Source organism: Plectropomus leopardus, chromosome 6 (genome assembly GCF_008729295.1).
Source record: "Plectropomus leopardus isolate mb chromosome 6, YSFRI_Pleo_2.0, whole genome shotgun sequence".
NCBI lineage: Eukaryota > Metazoa > Chordata > Actinopteri > Perciformes > Serranidae > Plectropomus > Plectropomus leopardus.
Genome location: NC_056468.1, coordinates 25549263 through 25568817, shown reverse-complemented (window position 1 = coordinate 25568817; position 19555 = coordinate 25549263). Strand labels below are relative to the sequence as shown.

Below are 19555 nucleotides of genomic sequence, written 5' to 3'. Positions count from 1 at the left end.
TGTGTTTTAAGACTGCACTACTGGCGTTGGCTGACAGAGGATTTGAAAGAAAAAAGAGAGAGACAGGGAGAGAATAAAAAAGAGAGAGACCTTGATGTACTTGGGTTGAGATAAGATGAAAGAAGAAGCCTTTTCCTACAATATGCTGCATAAATAAAACACTTAAGTTTCCAGTGTGTGCACATATTAAAAGGAATCATAGCGCATAATGCTCTTAAAAACAGAATTAGAACAACTAATGACAAAGTATAACTTATATGCCTCTCCGGAATATTTGCACGTTGTCTACATTTCTTTTAGCACAGTGCTATCAGTGCATGTTTAAGAGAGAAAGAGAGAACACCAGATAAAATAAGCAGGACAGAATATTTTATGAAGAAAACAGTAAGTGGCATTCAAATGTTTATTTCTGTAAAGTCCCCGAGTGGTGGCCTTGGCTATTATTTATGAATTAACTGCTAAAATTGCCAGAAAAAATCCCTTTATGGCGCCGCAGGAGGGCGATCAAAGTGGAACAGCTGAACTTGCATCAAAGTGTATTTAAGTTAGCAAAAGCTTGATTGTGGGTTGATAAAAGTATTATTTATACAGTAATGTCTCTAATTGCAACCAAGTTTGTTAAACTTTGAACAAAATAAATTGAGTTAAATGAGTCCAACCCAGAGAACTGTTACGTGACGGGCTTAACAAGAGTGATATTGTGAGAAAACTGTAGTCAAGTTACGCATTCTCCCAGTAATGTAATTTTTCTGATAAGTTGGTTAGTCAAGAAGTTAGTTTATCAGATAGTGACTCTGTTCATCCTTGTGTTTGTTCTCAGAGTGGGCCTCTTAAGTGTTCGCTTTGTAGGCCTCGACTTCTCAGAAATAAGACTCTGAATGCAGAGTGTGTGTGTGTGTGTGTGTGTGTGTGTGTGTGTGTGTGTGTGTGTGTGTGTGTGTGTGCGTGCGAGCGTGCATGTGTGTGTGTGTGTGTGTGTGCTAGGCATGTCTGTAGTGAGCCTGTGTTTGTATCTGCATCCGTGCTTCAGTGTGTTTCTGTCATTCTAGTTCAGTGAGTGGCCCACTGGGTGCAGACAATCCCAGGCTTTGTGTGTATGTCCTGCTGCCATGCTGCGTACTGTACTGAATGGGCTCTGGGGAGCGAGGCGTGTGAAAATCCCACCCTTGCCCACCTAGAGACTGTCAGCTGTGTGTGTGTGTGTGTGTGTGTGTGTGTGTGTGTGTGTGTGTGTGTGTGTGTGCACAAGAGAGAAAAAGAGTGCTTTTATGTGTATGTGTGTTGGGGTGTATTCATGTGTGTAGGGTGGGAAGTGGTGGGTGAAAGAGGACACTCCACATGGAAACAACAACTCTCTGTGTTGGACATTACAGAAGATTCTTTATTATTCTATTATTTCATTAACTGAGGAACCTAATGACCTGACAAATGACCCTCAGCAGAGGCGACTCTGTTCTCCAAGACTCAACACTACTGTTGCTGCCTGTGTGTCGACTTCCTCCCTTTTCATCATGCTTTATAATATCCTTAAGTTCTCCTCTTCGTGCTTTTTAATTAGTCAGTTTAAGATTTGCCAAGCCACATATCTTCCCAAAAAATTGACACTAAAATGACATTTTTTCAGACAGATAAATCAGGAGAAAATTAGCTTTATTTGAGACCTGTCTTTGTCTCAGCAACACACTCTTGTAAGATCTGGCAACAACTTATTTAATCTTGTACTTTATTGATATCAGATATTAAGCTAGCAGATAAAAACAAGCCACAAAAATAAATAGCAAACATTAAATTTGAACTGTATAGACTGTTGGTTTGTTTTGAATCTGCTTTCATCCATCCACACAATGTTAATGTGTGCCCACTTAGGAGACAGGAAGTGTGTACCATTTCTTACCATATGCACAGCTTGTAATGCATCATCTTTTGTAGAGCATCTTTGCTCATACCAGTGATAACTTTGCAAAATGTTCCACACTAACAGTTGCAACAAAACCAACAGCAGCATGAGGAGGCAGTCAATTAAGCAGAGTTGTCCAATTATCTGGAGTGTCAGGTCACTACCACAAAAAAGTTCTTTCTTTGAAAATGTTTCTACAGCAACATAGGCCTCAATGATTTTGCATTTGTCTACATAACTCTAGACAAACATAAGATTATAGTATTCATATATACTGCGTTACATCCAAACCAATCATGAGATACAGTAAGTAAATGCTGTGTTTTGATTGTGAAAACATTGTCAAAGCATACGATATGACTCGTCTAGGATACATGACCGGAGTTGCTTTTGTCAAAATGACTGTAAATTGCTGCTACCGCTACTTGAGGAGTCCTTCCTTGTCGAAGGCAAGATAACATGACTGTCGAGTGCCATGTTTCATAAACAGTCTCTCACCTTGTACATGCAGTAAACTTCCTGTGGTGCCCACTGTAATCTTGCATGCCAGACGGCACAAACATTGCAGCTCTGTTAATAACAGTTCTGTCTTAAGTCAACATGGAACTTTTCCAGAATGTCGGCTTATGTGTGGAAGGCAAAAATTAATTCCTGTCTCCTCCCAGTGATTAATAAATGAATGGATCCCACACATGTGGATCATCATGTGTCACTCCTGTTGTACTGTGTCTTGTTGCATAGCATGTGATGACTCAAGAGGCGGACGTGGGAGCAGTACGCTCTGGTGGAAGCCTAGTTATGTTCCCATTGTCCCCAACCACAACACAGGATGTGGTGGTTTGTGATTGCGGAGGTGGATGGACAATATGCACACACAAACAAATACTGAATGAGCACAAACACTCAAACTGCATAGACAGGACACAGGTGACTTCATCTGTGTGAGACAAAACCAACAGGCAAACTAGCCATCGTCCTATTTAGCCCACCACCACGGATGTTATTTGTTTAGCCGTGGTAGCTACCTGCTGCTGCTCATAAATGTCAAGCCTCATCATTGTTGAATGGGAGTTTGCTGCACAATTTGACTGTGCAGGGCGTCCCATTGAGTTTAATGCTTTGAATAAAGGTGCTGTTTGTTTATTAAGCAAGTTTTTTATGTTGCTTTTATTCACAACACGCTCATTGTTTTCTGCCTTTGTTACAGCATCCATTTAGCCCAGTAGGTAGTGTTCCCATTTCAGTGAAAGTTAACTGTTAATTTAAAAGTGCTCCTCAAAGGAGCTTCTTTTAAGTAGCTCAGCTATTAGGGAGATATATTTAAACCCGCTCCTCTTTCTCCCTCTGTCTCCCTCACTTCCTCCTTCCATCCCTCCATCTGTCTGCCATATCTGTTTAGGTGTTTGTTTGTGTTTGTGGCCTATCCTCTCCGAGCATGTAGACATATGCCCTGTTCCTCCTCTAATTGGTTCTCTGTATTCATGTGGGGATGCTGAGAGAGGCAGGGAGACTGCAGGCAAAGCTGACTCTTAATAAATGCCAGTCTACAGCCAGGCTATGGATGGACAGCTCACTGATGGGCTGTTTATAACAAGGCGTCACTTAATGCAAGGGGAGACAGGAGCTGAGGCGAAGTTATAGAGATAAAGAAAAGGAATAAATCAAAAGAGGGTGATGCATCTTGCCAATGAGAGATGGAGACGAGATGAGAGAGAGATGAAGATGCAATTGTGACTAAGCTTGGTGTATGCAACAGAAGGGAGGTCATAGCAGGCAGCAATTAATATCTGTGTGCGTGTGTGTGTGTTTAGAAAGCTCAGAGAATTAGCTAGTAGCCTAATTCACAGAAACCAGTAGGCTGCCCAAAGTCTGAGTCAGTTTTGAGGTGTCAACATCACACATTGCAATTATGAGTACATGAAAACTAGTCAGCAAGGAACAGCAGAGAAGTTCAAATAGTTAGCTAGAAATAGTTAATAATAAAAACAGTTAAAATAATTAACTAAAAGTAACACATAAACAGTTGAAATAAATAGCTAAGAGTAATGGATAAAATGGTGACCTAGTTAGGTAAAAGCAGGCTGGTTGATAAACAGTTAAAATACCAATGAAAATGAATAAACAGTTGGAATAGTTTTAGCTTTAAATAGGGAACGAAATAGATAAAATGTCTGGCTTCTGATAGGTGTGATTATAACCTTTTATTATTAATAGTGTTGAATAACACCCAGTTTATAATCAACAATGTCCGAACAATAACAAGCTCCAGTTTGGTTGAAATAAATCCTTACTTCACCAAGTTAGATGTTAGAAATATGCCGTTATTTCCCACGGTCTCTCGTTGCTGGCCGCCAGCCGTTTACTGTCCTGTAACTTATCCCGCCACCACTAGATGCTGCCGTGTCTTCCAGCTTAGCTGCCTTTTCCACCAGTAGGGACGGGAGACTGAGCTCTGGTGATGCATGCTGTGCACAACATACAATGAGTTTAATAGAAAGTCGAATGCCTGCATTTGACGGTATTAAGAAACATACCTTCAAGCTCAGTGAATGGTGATGCATTGTATCGCCGTTGGAATAGATATATGAAGTGTTAAAAAGAAGTAGTATGTCCCGATTTTGTGCATACTGCATGCAACAGTACGTACTTTGCAAGGACAGCCGCAGTCCCTACTAAAAGTAAAAAGAAAAAGTGAAATGGCATACACCTATACTCTTGACTCTCTCTCTTTCTCTGTGTGTGTGTGTGTGTGTGTTTGTGTGATTATTATTGGAAGATCGTGTATACACATGCCCATATGTGCACAGTATATGTGCAGAATTTTGTGTGTGGGTGTGTGTGTGGGACAGTTAGCTCCGTGTGTGTCCTGGTGTGTTTTCAGGAATTCATCCTGTCAGGCATGGAACCTGCTGCCTCCTCTCAGCCTCTCTCTCCACAAAAAAACAAAGCAAAAGCCCGGTTTGTTTATTGTTTTGCCTGTCTTGTTTTTCTTTTGATTGTTGTCAAAGTTCCCACTCTCTCCCCTTGGGTAGCAGCGTACACTCCTCTCCTCTCTGCTATTATTTACTCCCTGTGGTTTTCAGAGTTTAGATAGAATGAGAGCGTTATCAAAAGGCCTGTTGAAAAAGGAAGCAAAGTTACGAGGGATAAAATATTCAGACTGATGGAATGTACTAGGCCTGTTCGTTCCCAAGTGTTTTCTCCAAACCATAGCAATTAGAAACATTGAGTGACATGTTGGTGCCTTCACATGTTTTTGGAGGTCCTTTGGGGGCCTGTAAAGGAAGGGTTTTCCTTTAGAGCCCGACCAATATGTGATTTTTCGAGACTGATACCGATGCCGATTTTATAGTAGAAAAAATTCACTGATTACTGATATGGCGACTGACTGATGTAGTGAATTTTTGAGCTGGAATTAAAATAGATAATTTCTATGTGGAATGTGCACTGATTTTGCACTGATATGACTATGCAAAAATGCTGAAAAAGCTGATTTCTTAAACATAAAACAACTTTTATTTAACAATTTACTTATCGAACATTACACACAAACAAAAATAAAGAATGAATAAAAAATAAAGATAAACATCCGTACTGTATGTGTTCAGCATCACTCTTCACTGACCATTCAAATAAAGGATATAAAAATAAAATACACTTCAGTACTGTATGGTCTTTGCTGATCATTTAAATAAAGAATAAATAAAATAAATAGCTAAATAAACATCAGTACTGTCAGTATCAGTATCAGTCAAATGTTGACTATTTTAATACTGCCAGTCAATTAGGGATAGGTTTTAAAACAAGACGCATAGTTTCTCAGCATTTACACCTGCCAGGGAGCTCCTCTTGTCATCATAAATGTTCCCTATTGTGCTAATGACCCTCTCACTGGGGACAGAGGACAGTGGACGAGTACTCTGTTTGAGTTATAGTGGAACTATAGTATGGGACATTCCCCAAAATGTCAGGAAGCACCACAGCCACAGAACAGTCCCTAAGATGGCCTTACAGCTTTGTTGTGATCTCTGCATATTTACATATTGTTCCACTTTTTGGGAGTTGGAAGCAATCAAACATCAGATATCAGTTTTTCTTTCAACATAACCAGGCTGGAAACTCACCACATCTGAATTCACAGTGCGAGCGGGGTGTCCCCTCGCCTATCACCGTCACACACACACCTGGCGCAGGAAGAGACAGAGGGGAGACGCTGGTCTGTCGGCCGCTGACAGTGGTGTTCTGCGGTTACTGACTGCAGCGTGCATGGTAAAAAATGGCAGTATATTTCCTCCTTGTTCCCTGTTGATCTAAATAGGTTGCTAAATCTGTCTCTTGTTGCTTTTTAAATATAACGCCGCTGCTGAATAGCGATAAAGTCAGCATGTTAGTAGTCCTCTCCTTCAGTCACTCTGGGACCTTAGATTTTTCAGAATGATGGGACCATTGTTTATTAACTGAACAGTATTTATTTCAATGTGGCTTACCGTGAAAACTCCCTGCTCCACCGTCCGCTCCGGTGTGAGCTAGCTCTGCTACATGTGCTTCAGAGTGTTAAGAGCAGTGTAAGCAATGGAGTCAGAACGAACTCTGCTGGACTAACTATATAATGAAACCATTTCTAAACCACCCAAGCATTGCTTTCTGCATTATATGGTCTGTAAAAGAGTTGTCTTATTTGCGCATACCGTAAAAAATATATGCCAATATGCTTCGATATGTCTGTGAAAGGCTAATATCGGGATAAATCGGTCGGGCTCTATTTCCTCTTCTCTTCTCTTCTCTTCTCTTCTCTTCTCTTCTCTTCTCTTCTCTTCTCTTCTCTTCTCATATTTGGGAGAATAGGGATATGTCTGGATATGTTTGTGTGGGCCTGCATGTGTGCGCACATATCTGCTTGTGCTCATTGCTGTTATAAATACCAGGGGTGATTGACAGTTTCCAGTGTTTGGGTTTGACAGCTCTTATTTGTTGTAGTCGACAGGCTTTTTAGTGAATGGCTGACGTTTTGAGGTTCCGTGTCTGTCACTGTGCGATGACTACAGGGCACTGCTGTGGATGTGGATACCAGTTCATGGTGCACCCCTTTCAACATCAATGCAAAGTGCGTATGTGGCTTCTAAAAGCTGTTTTTTTTTCTTGAACAGCTCTGGGCCCAAAGGGTCATGGGAAGATTAAACATGGTTGTTTTCTGAACCATTGATTTTTTTTGTTGTTGTTGTTGTTGACTGGAACATTACAGTTTTGTGTAAAGCTGCTTGCTGCTAAATAATTCCAAGAAACTGACACATAAGAGGAACTGAATATTGATGTTAAAAAATATAGGGTAAGATGAGGTAAGATGCCCCTATCCCCTTAATTCTTCTCCTAACCAATATATGGCACAAAATCTACTACTAGGGCAAAGTGATCTAATTTTTTGTCACTGGAAAATAGTGATCTATGTATTTAATATTAATTTGTATGTGGAAAAAAATATAATAACTGTGTAGACACCAAATACATTAAATTTAAAAATTGTAATTAGATCAATACAAAGGTTTATTGACATAACACCTACTACTGGATGCGTGCATGAAAATCAAATTATTAGTCATTAGTCTGAACTGTACATATACACAGTCTTAACAGCTTAGTGGCTAAGTGGCCAGCAGCACGCCTGATTTTGAGAAATGCTGGCTCTAATAGATTGTGTCATTTTGAACATTTCGGGGGTCAGTAGTCGCCAAACTGTAACTGTATTGTAATGCCATTCCCTTCTTGTTTGTAAAACATAGTTGGAGAAGATATTAGATGCATGCTATATTACATTTAGTTTTATTAGTGTACCATAATGAGTAGAAAGCTATTTATTAAACTCAGCATAATGCTTAGGACAATTTTGGATTTGTTATTCTCGTTAGATGAATCTTTGAACTGTCTCCAGTTCTCCATCTGAATTCCTCCTCCTCCACCACAGTGCGTCAGGTGGAGACAAACCAGACAAACCTCAACAGTGTTGATGAGGTATAGACAGATGGACAGAAACACTTACAACATAAAAGAGGAGGCAGCACACCTGTAGCACTGACGCAAATACCGAAAATCTTTATTGAGACATTAAAAGACTGTTTTGACAGCACAGCTGCCTTTTTCAGTGTCTGATTTTAGCGACAGACAGTTATACAGCTGAACAAACGCATGCATCCTCAAGCACACCAAACATACTTTTATATACAAGACAAGTGTGCCCATGTTTCCGTAATGTCTTAGTAAGTTCTTTTTGCATCAGAGCTACAGATGTGTGGTTTGTCATGGTTGTTTGCTTAAAGGGACAGTTCACCCCCAGAGTCAAAATACACATTTTTCCTCTTACCTGTAGTGCTATTTTTTAAAATAGATTGTTATGATGTGAGTTGCGTTGAGTTAAGTTTTGAAGATACTGGCTGTATTGTGTAGAAATAAAAATGGAACTTTATGAAATGGTTTCCCACCGGACATTAAATAAGCACAATGCTTTTAAAAGACATATATATATATATATATATATATATATATATATATATATATATATATATATATATATATATATGTATGTGTGTTTGTGATGAGATGCCACTTTATTCCCATAATTAATGTTTGTTGAATATATTACCCAGTGTATTCATGCCACAGTTTTAATTGTGCTGTCACCTGCGTGCACGCCCAGTGACAGACAACTCTCCTCATGTCTTCATAAAACAACCCCCACTGATCATACCTCAGCAAGATGGCAGAATGCTGCTCAGACAGCCAGGGAAACTTGTGAATGTGTGCTGGCACAAAGACAGAGAGGAGAACATGCAGACAGGTCGGCAGACGTGTGTGTATTGTAATATATCTTTACAAACTATAATGGCACGAATATTATGGCTGCTTTAAGCTAAGCGAGACACAGAGAAGCCGTCAAGCCTGCAGAAAAGTTGATCGACCAGATAGAAAGATAAACCAGCAGTCATTCAGTCATCAGTATTTTGTAAAGATATATGTACCCATGGCAACATAAGAGTGTAACAAAAAGTATTGTACTTTTTGTTTTGATCAACGATGGTTGGAATATGTGGTGAAGCCACAAACATAGAAGAGTGTGTGCTTTTCTGTGTAAATTACAATAGAACATGCAGGAAAAGACATGCATTTATTATGAGTGTGTTGAGGGATAAAGGGTTGCCGAAAGCCGACAGCTCAGCCTCCTGTGCATGGCGTCTCCCTTTCTGCCTCTTTGTCTTTCACTGTCAAGATCCCTCCCTGTCAGGCAAAAGTCACCGACCAGGCAGTGCCGGAGACGCTGCGTTTGGACAAACTGTCAAAGAGCTCGTAGTCACAGAAGACATATAATGTAGCAAAGTCACGGAGGACCCGTAATGTAACTCATCCTCTTTTTGCAGAGTGCTTGAGCTGGAAAAATTACAGTTACCCATTCTTTTGATGCGGATTTAATGCTGTGCTTGTGTCACGTGAAAATAAGCAGAAAAGCAGGATAACATGTTTTAATTCTGAACTTGCACTCAAACTCGTTTATATTTATTCATATTTGTCGAGCAGGGATAAAGTGCAGTGTATTGTGTATCTTTGGAAGAAGTGTGTGTTGGGGTAGCACAAATATTTTAATTTTAAATGTTGCCAAAATCTGTGGATTTTATGCATGTGTTGAAACATTCATGCCATTTGTGATGCCAATTGGGATCTATCAAGGCCTAAAAGAACAAACACGCTTTTTTTGTTGCTAATTAGAGCTTGGAGTGAATGTAATGTAATTTCTGGATATGGTGAAAAGCTCTTTGCTGTCAACCAAAGTATTCTCACAGGACGGTTTGCACGATATTCCATGAAAATGAATGCACAACAGTTCATATGATATCAAGTCAATTCAAGTCAAGTCAATTTGATTTATAAAGCCCATTATTACAAATGACAATTTGCTTCAGAGGGCTTTATAGCATACGACATACCCCCACCCCCCAAAACCTTTAATGGGGAAAAGAATGGTAGAAACTTCAGGAAGAGCAACTGAGGAGGATACCTCTTTCAGGATTTCAGATTTATAAATGTAGTTTATGACAGAATGTATGTTACATGCACATATTATTGTATATATACTTATGTGACAATAATTATCATATGTGTATATTAATAGTTGCGGTATGACTAATAATAATAGCAGTAGCAGTGGGCGTCAGGCAGGACCACAGTATCAGAGCAAACACAACCTACGATCCAGGCACAGCTGTGATTTGAGAAATCTATGAGACAAGCGAGCTCAAATGCTCCAGAGAAGAAATCAAGTTAATGATATGCAGTAAAAGGACATGCATGTTGTCAAATGAAGAGAGAGGTGTGCTCAGTGTATCATAGAAAGCCCTCCAGCAGACTATATGCTCATATCAGCGTAACTAGGGGCTGGTCTAAGGCAAGCCCGAGCTAGCCCTAACTGTTAGCCTAATCAAAGAGAAAAGTTTTAAGGCTATTCTTAAATGTTGAGACAGTGTCATCCTCTTGGATGGAAACTGGAAGATGATTCCACAAAAGAGGAGCCTGATATCAAACGAATTAGCGCCCCATGAATCACGTTACATCCTTAACATACAGTTACATAATTAAGGTGCAGTTACGGAGGTGAGCTTTAGACAATAAAGATGCTATGGTTAGGTTTAGGTAAAAGAAACATGGTGAGGTGACCTTAAAATGACTTCAAGTTCACACCATCCAAACACGTGTCTTCTGGTGGGAAGTCCCGGGGGGGGAATTTCAGATTTTCAGACCCATTCCACATCCCCAACCTTCCTCTTTACAAGACTGCTCGGGACTGCTTTCTTGTTTACTCCCGTCAGCTCATTGGTCACGTGATCACAGCATTTCAAAATACGTGGGACATGGAAGAATTTCAGAGCATTACTTTTCGTTGGAAAACGTACCAACAGTTTGTGAGAACAGCCTGTGCCCACTTGTGCACTTAGGTAGCACAGAGGAAAAACACTTTTCCACCACTAAAAAGGACCTGCTTTCGTGTTGTTTCTGACATGGTGGGGTGCTCCAACAAACACATTCGACTGTGTTTGAAGGGTAGGAAGTTGATGAGGATAATCATGAAGTAGTCGCTGCACCACTTAGCTGTTGACCAGCAGGGGTCCAAACATCGAGAGAACACAACAATGCAGGTTCATCTGACAAAAAAGTTGAACTGAGCTCAAAATTTACTGCAATGCAATGTCTTAAACCAGAGCACATTCAGCAATTAAGCACATCCCGATTAAGTATATGTATAAATTACTTTGCAATATGAACAGCATCTTTCTCTGGTTAGACTTTTAAATAGTATAACAAATCACTGTCCAGTGTTTTTATATCTGATAAGCCAACAAATTCATTGATGTATTACTCAAAAACATCTTCCTGGGCCCCTTTTTATCTCCTGAGCAACACAGCACCTTGTGTTTTCTTAATGTAGGGCTAGTAACAGTCTGAAAGAGAGAGTCAGCATCAACTAGCAAAAAATTATATCTGCTAAATGCATGCAAGCAAATAACCAATACAGGACTTTTCAGAACCAAAGTTACAATGTTCTTTAGAGGAACAAGAAAAGACGAGAGGGAGATTAAAGACACAATATCAAAATAAGCAGAATGAATGGAAACTTTTGATTTCTTTTCACCCCAGACCCTAATTCCCATGTTTTTGTGCCTTGAAAAGGGAACTTTTTGCCTCCCTTTTTGTGATCTGTTTGTTATTATGACCCAATCCTGAGAATGCTGCTTGGGTGGACATGGACAGTATTTTGTGATGGTGTGTCATTGCATCTCGCTGGTTAAGGAGCTAAAATAACCACATTCACCTGGGTGTTGTGTTTACATCAATCAGCAAATTGGAGCCAGAGCAGATAGATACCAGACTACGGCAGAGTCATTTGACCCAGGTGTGAATGCCAATTGTTACCTTTCCTGTTACACACAAAGGCCAGATAATAGCGGGTCTAATTGGGTTTTTTATGCAGTAGGAAATACGCTTTCATGAGAGTTCAAGAGAGTTTGCAAGAGTTGTGTACGGAAAGTGTAGATTAGTGTTGAAAGTCTAACAACATTTTCAGTGTAATTTCAATGTAATATTAATTGAAGGTGCACAATTTCCCGTAGGTTTTACATTGCAGCCTGTTTTGCTACCCTCAGAACTGGACCAATTTAAAAATAGTTGTCTCCATTATAGTCAACTGGACACAAAAACATGGGGAAAGGGTCTAGGATGAAAAATAGCCTTTAAGTATAAAATAAAAGGTGTGGAAGCAAGAGAGATGCAAAGAAAACAATGATAAAAGAACATGGGATTAAAAAATGAATCATGTTATTGTACCTTGTTCTGTGGAGCAGAGTTTTTAGATGTAATGAGATATAAGACTTTTTTAGAGCGGTATTTTGAATCCTCTAATGTTAATCTACATGGAGCTGTCTATGCACACATACTGTACAGCTCAGAAACTTCTCCACCTTTCTCCAACACACCCACTAACTTTCACCCAAGTACACATGACGCCTGACTATACTGCAGAAGATTGATTGACACTTGTTGTCGACACTTGAGCCTGATTTGCTTCACTTCTAGTCTGTCTCGTTTGGACTTTGCCATGCATATTTTAAGATTGCCTTACCCGGCAGACAGTCTCACACTGACAGAAAGTGTTGTCCCATTTTTTATTCCTCTCTCTCTCTCTCTCTCTCTCTCTCTCTCTCTGTGAATTTATAGTCAGCTTTGTTGTTATATTAAGTTTGAAGTTAAATTTCTGGATATAAGACAAATTCCCTCTGTCAGAGAATTCTTTATAGTTTGATGTTTGAGATGCTTTTGGTTGTTTGTTACAATGAAAGCTCCCTTGGGCTATCACATTTTTTCATTCTTTTACTTAAGCTCCCCTTCTCTGTCATTGTGTCTCTTCACTTTCTCCTTTCCTCTGTCGTTCACTTTGCAGCGCATTCCTCTCATATCTGTTTCTCCCCTCCCCTCTTTGTTTTTGTCAATCTCCCCTCCTTGTCATCTTTTACTCCCTCTCCCTTTACTTATTCCCTCCCTGTCTTTCTTTGAATTTCTTACTTGATAAAAGCAGTTTCTATAAAGCACTCAGCAAAAAAAAGAAAAAAAATGCACTGCTTTGACAAGTATTTCAAATCCAAGCTGTTCTTTATTGCACTGAGGCAAATAATTGATGAAGAGTGCCTTTTTGCGTCCATCCAGCCCCATTCACACAGTGGTATGAAAAATACCACTGCTCGATGCCACGCACATGTGGTCTTATATAAACTGACATTACTGACACCAGTAACCATCTGATGGGATAAAAGCGCCGCTCGTTGGAGGTGTCATTTTTTTATCAATTGCGATACATTTATTGGTTCACTCAAGGAACCTCTTAAAGCTTAAAATCATAAAATTGGCATAAAATTGGTCTCCTCTTAACATCAGTAGAGCAGTTAGAGGTTGTTGATGGATGACAGACACCAGATGAGCTGCTTTCTGAGCTTTCAAGCATAGTAGACTTTACTTTTGCCCCTATTTATTGTACTGGGACTTGAATTTTGCTTGAAGTGTAGACCATCATTTCTATTTCTAGTTTTAACATGTCAGGGTGTCCACAGTCGTAAAATTCCTGGAAATGTTATGAAATTAGAAAAACTGTGTTCCAGGCCTGGGAATGCTTTGGAATTGTTTTGGAAAAGTTTTGAATATTCATTGTTTTGGCTTTTGTTGAACATGTATTCATAAAAATCCCCAAATATTTTTGACAAAATGTGAAATATGTCCCTTGTATCATTAATTTAAGATCTTGCAATGCGCTGTGCATGTGATACACGTTTACATTCACGTTTACCATGCCAACTTTTTGGGGAAGAAAATGTCACGAAAGGAGAGAAACAAAAAAAATTCAGAAAAGCTGTTGTGTAGCAGGTTAACCAAGGCTTTTACATTTAAATTTCAGGCACATAAGATACCAAAATATTCATTGTCAGTGTGGTAAATATATAATATCATTCATTGGTCCACATGGACGGAGGAAGCCTGAGGAGACATGACAGCTATCAACCAAATTTGATTAACATATTGCTTGTGCTCAGGTGGCAAAATGATTAAATGCTGATAAACCAAACGACTGTTTAACAAGACATAAATTCTCTACAAATAGAAATACATACAAAGATAGTAAGCTTTATCCTCTGGGGACCATGAATATCTGTAAAAAATGTCCTGCCAATAATTGGTCAGACGTTTCAGTCTCAACGGTTTTGTTTTTCAAAGAAATTTGGCTAACTGTGGGGTTTGTTAAATACCTGATTGCTCATGCTTTTTCATCCTGTTAGCTATGTTATCACCCAAGTACGTATGAACAATCATCTCCACTTCCTCCCACTGTACAAAAATGAAGCAAAAATTATATGACATGTACTGTGAGTTTTAGGTTTGGTCTATGTCCTATCCACTAACATGGAAGGGGCAAAGTTTATGGGTTATGTTTTGGCTGCACATTTGGGGAGCTGCCATGGTTTCCATCTTTATATACAGTCTTTGGCTGTCACAGAAACTATCTTGATAAGTCTTGTGTTATTATTACTAATAAAAATGAAGGCTATGAACAGAATACCTATGTTGCAATAAACCAGAATTTCTTTCACATTGTGGTATCTCTAGTTTGTGTCTGAGGGTTAATGCTGTAATCCATATAGAGCTTCTTTCACAATTATCCCTCCCTGACTTTGTTGGCTCATCTTGGGAATTGTACAAGTAACCTTGTCGAAGTTTATTAAGCTTGTACTGAGAGCTGCAACAGAATATTCAGTCCCATCATTTTGACAGTTATTGAAAGATACTTTTGGAGAAATTTCCTTGATTCCCTTTGTCAGTTGATTTTCTATTTGTTAGTTTATTCTCTCTCATGTGTAGGGTCTCCCTCAGTGTGTAGCCTATATTGTCAAAACACACTTCCAACATGTAGTGCATATGGAATGGCAGATGCAAGTGAATTCATGATCATCTTCATGGGTTAATCCTGTCTTCTGTATCCTGACACACAAGATTTTGGCATTGAGACAGATAAGACATGTGTGTGTTTGTGTGTGTGTGTATTCTGGTAGTATAGGGCTGTGATGATGAGGATGATGCATCCTATCCCCATTAGTGTTAGCCTAGATCTGTCAGAGCCTTGTTGGGTTACTGCCTGGCAAAATCTCAACCCTGAGGAACAATGGGATGGGCCAAACACACACACACACACACACACACACACACACACACACACACACACACACACACACAAACGCACGCCCTTGTGCATATGTTCCCAAGACAAAACAATGCTTCTCTGTTTCGTATACACATACCCGACATTACCTGGAAGTTCTCGTCAGAGCACACACTGTCAATCTCACATCCACATAAGCACAAACACACTTTCATCCTCAACCCTTGTGTAACAGACAGGAAGCGTTACAGTCGGGTTTGTTGTCTTTATTGTACCATAGTTTTGATCGACATCATATTTCACATGCTCAAAATGCATTTTTCGTCTGCCCCCTGTCTCACCTCTGTCAGACAATAACAGAAACAGCTCAGTTAGCTGACAACTGTTTATTTCTTTTTCCAACTCGGCGGGCGTTGTTACTGTGACCCAAACAAAGACCATCAACTCAAATAACTGATTATGCAGCGCTGGTTTCTCCTCATTATAATAGTGTTTGCCACAGTGAAGATCAATGGAGTGAGTGAGTGGAGGCTCAGATCAGTGCTGTTGGAAGCACACGGTGCGTTGATCATTCAACAGATTCAACTGCATGCCCAATTTGTATTTCAAATCAGATCATTTCCCAACAACATCCTTGTTTACTCTGAGAGATTAGTTATCACCTCGCAGAACTACTTTGATGTGCATCTTCTGTACATTGTGTCTTGCTCAGTAACAACACTTTAATAACTTGTTTCATTACCTGTGGTGTGGAGTGCTCCCTCCGACATAGCTTAATTCAAGGCTGTCCTACATTCTTCATGTGCTGTGGAGCTGCTCTTGTGTGGTGGCTTCGATGAGAGATAACGGTTTTCCTCTCTGCTCTTCTTTATGGACTTTTAACGTTGCTTCGAATTAACATCTCTGTCATTAATTTGCAGTGACACTTGGCCTCCCTCCACCCACCCAACCAGCAGCCAGTTAGATTTAAGCCCCAGAGCTCTATTTTGTCTCTAAGCACCAAACTGCAGCGAGGAGACCTGTAACGTATAGACCCACTGTATTGCGGACATCACAGGACACATGACCTTTTGATGTAAATGATTAAAACAGATACTTCTAGGTCTTGAATCAAAAATATAAGTTTCATAATTTTTCCTTCTTTTCCATCTTTTGACCAAGCATCTTCATTCATTTCAGAGAAATTAGGGCAAGTTTCCAATGTTCACCCGCAGCCACACGAACGTGGAGGGTGGGGAGGATTTCGTTACTGGAAGCTCTGAGAAGGGGAGGGCCTGTGTCGAGAAAACGCTATTTTAGGGTGATTTTAATCACGACAAAGCTCAACAAATAAAATAAAAAATGTAAATGGTCATATTAAGTTTTTGCAACCTAACAGTTTCAAAGAATAATTTTTATAAAATGTCTGAATCTGAATGTTAAATTTCACTCATGATTATTATTATTGTTGTCCTATAGAGCTATATACTATAGTTATATTTTCAACTTTACAACTTTAAAAGTAACACCGCTCTGCCCGACATATCACTGTAAAAAAAACAACAACAATTTAAAAAAAGGAGCATAACTACATGTATGTGTTTTCTGATAACATTTATACTTTATTCAATAACATTTTATTAAACAAATAAAATAAATTCAAGCTTTTAGAGCATTTAGAAATACCTGCTGTCGGGGAGTTGAAAATGGCACATGTCCAAAATACGGACAATAAATGATAATAATTGTCATCATGTCTCTTAGTTTTTTTTAATGATTTATCTTGAAAGATCAATCCAAAAGTATCTTTTAAACTTTTAAACTGCGCAGTAAAGCTTGTGTGTGCATGTATTAACGCGGCAAAGCAAATTTACGGCAGCACGTGTTCAAAATAACGTGAGTCTATGTTAGATTTGGTGTACAATCGGACATTCATCCCTTCTTTCTTTCTTCCTGCCCTCCTGTTTTTGTGTCAAGAGTTTGGTGCCATTATGAATAGTCGGTGTGACGGCATTGAGTGCACTTTAGGTGGCTACAAGACTGCCACTCTCATCCTGTTACCCAGAAAGCATTTCACATATTATAGCTATTTTCTCAATGATGGGTGTTGATAAAGTGTCTCACCATTACGCCCACTCATGGTGCTGGATTATTGTTCAGCTTTTGTTTGTGATGGGGTGATGATGATGATGATGATAGCAGCAGTCCATTGATGGTTGCCCTTGGTTTCTTATGTTTTTCTGCAAGACTTCGCCTCCCTCGATAGTTTGTCGAGTCAACAGTCTTTGAGAAAGGAGAAAAAAAAACAGTGAAAAGCTCCCAGGTGAACCCAAGAGTGGGCACATAATGATACAGTACAGACATCCTTATACAAGAAACTGTTATTCAAGAGTTGACACAGCATTAGGACACATGTAACAAACTTCAAAAATATCAAATTATGAAATACAGAGAAAATTGAAGCAGTCTTTGCAAATCTTAATTACAGATCTCAACTTCACAAGTCTCAAGCTTCCTTATTCATTGTATTAATTAAAAAGTTGTATTAATATGGATTTAATTCCTGACTTTATTAAGGGCACTATTTTCTCTTGTCTCTTTTCACTCTGTCGAAATAAATCTTGCTAAAAAGTTATATAATTTCAGCAGATACTTGGAATTCTTGACTTCTGTAGCTCCAATTTAAAGGAAGGAAGACATTTTTTTTAATAAGAAGAGGAAAAAAATGGAGAAAAGAAAGGAAAAACAGAAAAAAGAGGACCTGTTTTTGCTCAAGGCCTTTTTATAAATCTTAAATACTTACAGATATTCAATGTAACATTTCTAAACCTTGTTTTCAATGCTTTTTATTTCCCTCGTCTCATTCCAACTCAGAGTTAGATTCAAAATCCACAAGACACTTATTAGGTTTTCATTTTCCTTGAATGCTAATTAAGTAGTTCTCAATCAGGGGTCCAATGACCTCCAGGTTTCCTTGGAGGAGTTCAAGGGGGTCCCTAAAAAAATAGGGAATATATTATTTTCACCATTTAATTGAGCCTGATGTGACAACTCTACAATTCTGATCTTAATTATATCTAAAAACCAAACTCTTTTCAGATGGAGGTCCATGACGTTAAATCTTATCAAATGAAGGCCCATGACGTAATGAGTCCTTGACACTAAAATAGTTTGAGAAACACTGTGCTAAATCATTCAGATGAGCGAGACTGTGTGTTTAAAATTTGTCAGGAACAAGTGTAACACAGTTCCCCAAGTGTATATTACACTGCATGCTTTGCAGGTGAACTGCATATAGTGTTCAGACCATATATTTTATCATCATGCTACATATGATACAGCTGCTCTCTTTTAAACATAAAGTCAAACAGAACAGAGAAAGAGTGATGGGTTTTCCCACCGTGTGTTTGTGGACAGTGACTTTGCCTTTGGTGTATTTTTAAACGCTCTGATGGATATGACTTAGAGGATAGTACGTACTGGCCAGAGAGCAGTAATAATTAATGAAGGTTTTTATAGAAAGCACAAGAAAGCCGACTGAAGAAGTCTTGGTCATTACTCTTACGCATATGCTTTTATTGCTGCCTTTTTAATCCCTTGCTCTGTTGTTCTCGGACTTCTCTGAACTTATTTTTCGTATTTGTTTAAGGCTGTTTGCTCTCCCTCACTCGTCTAACCCTGCCCCTCTCTCTTTGTGTCTCTGCAGGTTCAGGAAAATGTCTTCGCTGAGTTTGACCACCAGCAGCTGCTTGACTTCTACAACAAGGTCTGTTATTTCTGTGTGTGAGTGTGTGTAAGTACATGTAAGCGTCCACTTTTATGTCATGATGCATGTCTTCGTGTTTCAGTACCTATCTTCCATGTTGCATTTCATCCTGATTGACAGACACTGCCTGACGAAATCCATCTGCCTGCCCGACTCCCTCACTCTTTGATACATTTTACAGCTTTTTTTTCTCTCTTTTTGACTTTCTCTCCCTTTTTATGTGTGTGTATTTGTGTGTTTGTGTACCTCTTTTGTGTACTTCTTTTTTCCAAACACTCAACCTTTTCTCCTCTTTCTTCCAGCTTGAAATCGTGCAAGGCCAGTTGGATTCCCTGACTTGATGCCTGGTGCTCTTTGTACATCCACAAACAACACACTCTTTCTGTCTCTCCTGCTCTCTCTCTCTCACTCTCTCACTCACTCACTCACTCACTCACTCACTCACACACACACACACACACACACACACACACACACACACACACACACACACACACACACACAGCTAGTGTTTTTGCTCACAGCTATGCCAGCTGTTGGAGGTCTAGCAGTTCCATTCTTGTTCTGATTTATTAGAGAAAAATGTCAAACTTTGAAGGGAGGAGTTTCTTCACCCTTTGAGCTCCTTTAACGCAGGTTTGTGCCCATAACTTGGAGAGGCCGGTGTGATAAATCT

The 19555-nt window shown here is 39.3% G+C and overlaps 1 protein-coding gene across 1 annotated transcript in view; it reads left to right on the top strand.

Annotated features, from left to right (window-relative positions):
• The window catches only part of commd10 (COMM domain containing 10), a 68947-nt gene extending 49614 nt beyond the window's left edge, over window positions 1–19333 (top strand). The window contains exons 6-7 of the mRNA XM_042488431.1: window positions 18820–18879; window positions 19182–19333. Coding sequence (XP_042344365.1) covers window positions 18820–18879; window positions 19182–19220 — 99 coding nt within the window. The 3' untranslated portion in view covers window positions 19221–19333. The remainder of the gene's footprint in view (window positions 1–18819; window positions 18880–19181) is intronic.
• Window positions 19334–19555: the final 222 nt, after the last annotated feature.